The sequence below is a fragment of the Anarrhichthys ocellatus genome, unplaced genomic scaffold (genome assembly GCF_004355925.1).
Source record: "Anarrhichthys ocellatus isolate YVR2014 unplaced genomic scaffold, GSC_Weel_1.0 scaffold4, whole genome shotgun sequence".
NCBI lineage: Eukaryota > Metazoa > Chordata > Actinopteri > Perciformes > Anarhichadidae > Anarrhichthys > Anarrhichthys ocellatus.
In genome coordinates this window covers 1,696,260-1,699,495 of record NW_022280034.1, presented here as the reverse complement: position 1 = coordinate 1,699,495, position 3,236 = coordinate 1,696,260, and the positions used below count along the sequence as shown (strand labels likewise).

The window sequence follows — 3,236 nt, the reverse complement described above, 5'->3', positions numbered from 1 at the left end:
TGAGTTCATGTGTTCACCTGTAGAGTCTCTAAATGTCTGTAATGGAACTAAACGTCTCTTTAAAGGACGTTTCCTCTAAATGAGTTTGTTCTCAGACTCTGATGATAAATCTCCACTTCAGCAGCTCTTACTTTCACCAAACTTCACTCGTTCATTCCTCTCTGTGTGCTGAAGGTTCACACAGAGGGGTTAGTTCACTCATCACTCACACACTCATTTATGCTACATGTTATTAATAAAAACATGGAGAAAAGATATCCAAAAATCCCTCTGTAAAATGCATCATTTGAAAAATGTAAAAGTAAAAATTTGGAAAACTTTTAATACAAAAAAGAATTGTCTTAATGTAAGTAATGAACTGGGGAAGTTTCATGGTGATATCTCTTAGTTACAGATATTTTACCCTCTGCACCTGTAGTGTCTTCCCTTAAATGTCAGTTCATCATTGAAGGAAAAGAACAGAAACAAGAGGAGGAGAAAACTAAATAAATGTAGTTTAAGGTGAATGATATCAACATAAAATGACTCACAGGGTCCACTGCAGCTTCTGGTTCTTGATTGAGTTGTAGAGCGCCTGCAGACGAAAACAAGAAAATCACATTTTCAGACAGATGTGTTAGCAGCTCGGTTGAGCCGATCACATCTTACAGGTGTACTGCGGCTTTCTGTGAAAGCTGCACAGTAAGCAAGACAGCTTCATTCAATAAATTGTACTCGGAGAAATGTCATCCCTTTCCTCGCTGCTCATACTGCCCTTTTGCCGGAGCTTAACTCATTTTCTTTTTGCCAAACAATCCATCAATCATCCAATCAGTCGACGACCACAACATCAGTTACGAAGCCATTATCGGCCGAACAGCCGGCCTGTCGAAGGATGGACCAGCAAATCAATCGGCCCGATAAATAATTTAGACTTTGACGCAAACGCATCGACTGGCGAGAAGCAAAATTAAGGTACAGGTCAAGAACATGAAGACCAAAAGAAAACACCAAATCGATAAAAACTAAAACAGGACAAAGACATGAGTGAAAACACGCCGCTGAGTGCATTCATACATTTATCTACTCTGAACGTGAAGAGATGATCAATTTTAAATAACAAATAAACTGAACAACTTTGGGCTAGTCGGACAAAACAATTTGAAGTACGATGTTGTGATGGACATTTAATTTTTAATAGTAAATTAACAATTCAATTAATAGACAGATGAATGAATGAAAACACTCATTAGTTGCAGATAGGAGCAGTGGTTGATGATCTGTTATTGGTAAAGTAGCGACACCAAGTTGTACATTAAGTAATAGTATTATAATAAGATAATATACTGTGATAACCTCTTGTTGTGATCACGTCTCTCTGGGTCAAATTGATCAGATAACGGATGATTATTATAACCAAAGTATTTTCCTCTTTCTTTATTTCTCATTCAGATTAACATCTAATCGACATGTGTACATTTATTTGCTATAAACCAGTTCTGCTCAATGATTTGCAGCTTTCGTCTAATTCAACCAGACATACTGTAATACTACGGAGGGACAGCCTCCTCAGTATTAACGGCATGTTTCTGCATGTTTGTTTAATTCCTACAAACTTTATTTAGGTTATCGTTTCTTTGTATTCATTCCAACTTGTTCTCCCTTTCACGTCTTTGCACCAGATTTTCTTTTTTTATCGTGATTTGTTGGGGTCGTTGTTTCCACTCTCAGGAAGAAAAAACCCTCTTTTACTTTCATTATCATCAAAATGTATCAACAGTAAAAGAAAAAGTAACAGCAGGGAGAATGAAAGAGTTTAATGAGGGAACTGGAAGTCTGGAAGCAGCTTCCATTTCCTCGAAATCTGAAACGACAATCAAGACCTGTGGATGATTTCCAGCTACTGCAGACCAGCATGAGGCCGTCACACTTTGAGACACAGATGGAGGCCGCCGATAGACAGCAGCGACAGCAGAGGTGATGAAGAGGACACTTTAAAGGCTCTTCATCACCACCTCCTTCACCTCTGAATTCCGTGCAGACCGGTCGCCATCCGTTCTCTCCAACCGCGACCATAATTACCACAAACCGCGCTCTCAGCTAAAATCGATCATTTCCCATTACATTCCTTTGATCGGAGAGCTGCCGCTAATGGCCCTCACGTGGATTCTTGCTGTTTTAGACTTCAAACCTATTATGAATATGATTTTGTTGCATTGTGACTTTTACTCGAATGAAATTGGATTTATAATGGGGTTTGATTCGGCGTGCCTAATCAGGTTCATTCCCAGAGTTTTCTAATCAGAAATACTCTCATGAATATTAACGAGCATCCAGCCCGGACCGTTACAGACTTAGTTCTGGTTTCCATCAGCCTACTGTAAATATCTTAGCATTCAAACTAAATGTGCTCATACATTTTAATAATCATAGACAAGAAATACAGCTGAGCTTCTCAGAGTCAGACGATTTCAAAAGTGGAAGACAAACTGCTTCTGTAGCACAAATCTGGTCAACATCAAATATTAACGGTGAATTTGTAAGCTGTACAAAGTTTACTGATGCTCAACAACCGCAACAACTATTCTGCCTGCAGTCCATCATGTGTGAGGGAAGAAAGATGTGACAATGAAACAAACCTCTGGCTAGATTTACCCTGCAGCCAAACATTATTTATGTATGAAATAGCAATTAACATGTAGACAGTGAGTAATAGAGCTGTGGCTGATTATTGATTCATTTGCAGAATATTGTCTTGATTAGGTTTATAAAATGTTCAAAAAGAGAGAAAACTGCTAAAAGGTGACGATTAAAAAATAGCTTGTTGTCCGACCAACGGAACCAAACCTAAAACATAGTTTCTCATCACGTAACAACACGTCAAATACCCACGTTTGGTCAGCGGCCCTCGCTGTCTGATACCGACGCACCTTTTAGTGTCTGTATGGGACGAACCGGGCTCTAACTTAAGCCTCGGTTATACTCCCAAACGGACGCATACACAGACCACTGCATACTCAACGGACGCATAGAGGTTCTGTTGGAGAACGCCTTCCACTACAACCACAGTAGATCACTGCGATCCACTTGTAGCTTGGCCTTAACTAGTGCTTTTAGTTGCCTAAACCTAACCAAGTACTTTTGTTGCCAAAACCTAAACAACTACTACAGTTGCCTCAACCTAATCAAGTACTACTGTTGCCTCAACCTAATTAAGTACTACTGTTGAATAAACCAATTAAGTACTACTGTTGCCT

The 3,236-nt window shown here is 39.3% G+C and overlaps 1 protein-coding gene across 1 annotated transcript in view; it reads right to left on the bottom strand.

Annotated features, from left to right (window-relative positions):
* LOC116381110 (uncharacterized) overlaps positions 1 to 3,236 on the bottom strand; it is a 65,861-nt gene that overhangs the window by 21,766 nt on the left and 40,859 nt on the right. Inside the window, exon 11 of the mRNA XM_031842951.1 lies at positions 531 to 574. Coding sequence (XP_031698811.1) covers positions 531 to 574 — 44 coding nt within the window. The remainder of the gene's footprint in view (positions 1 to 530; positions 575 to 3,236) is intronic.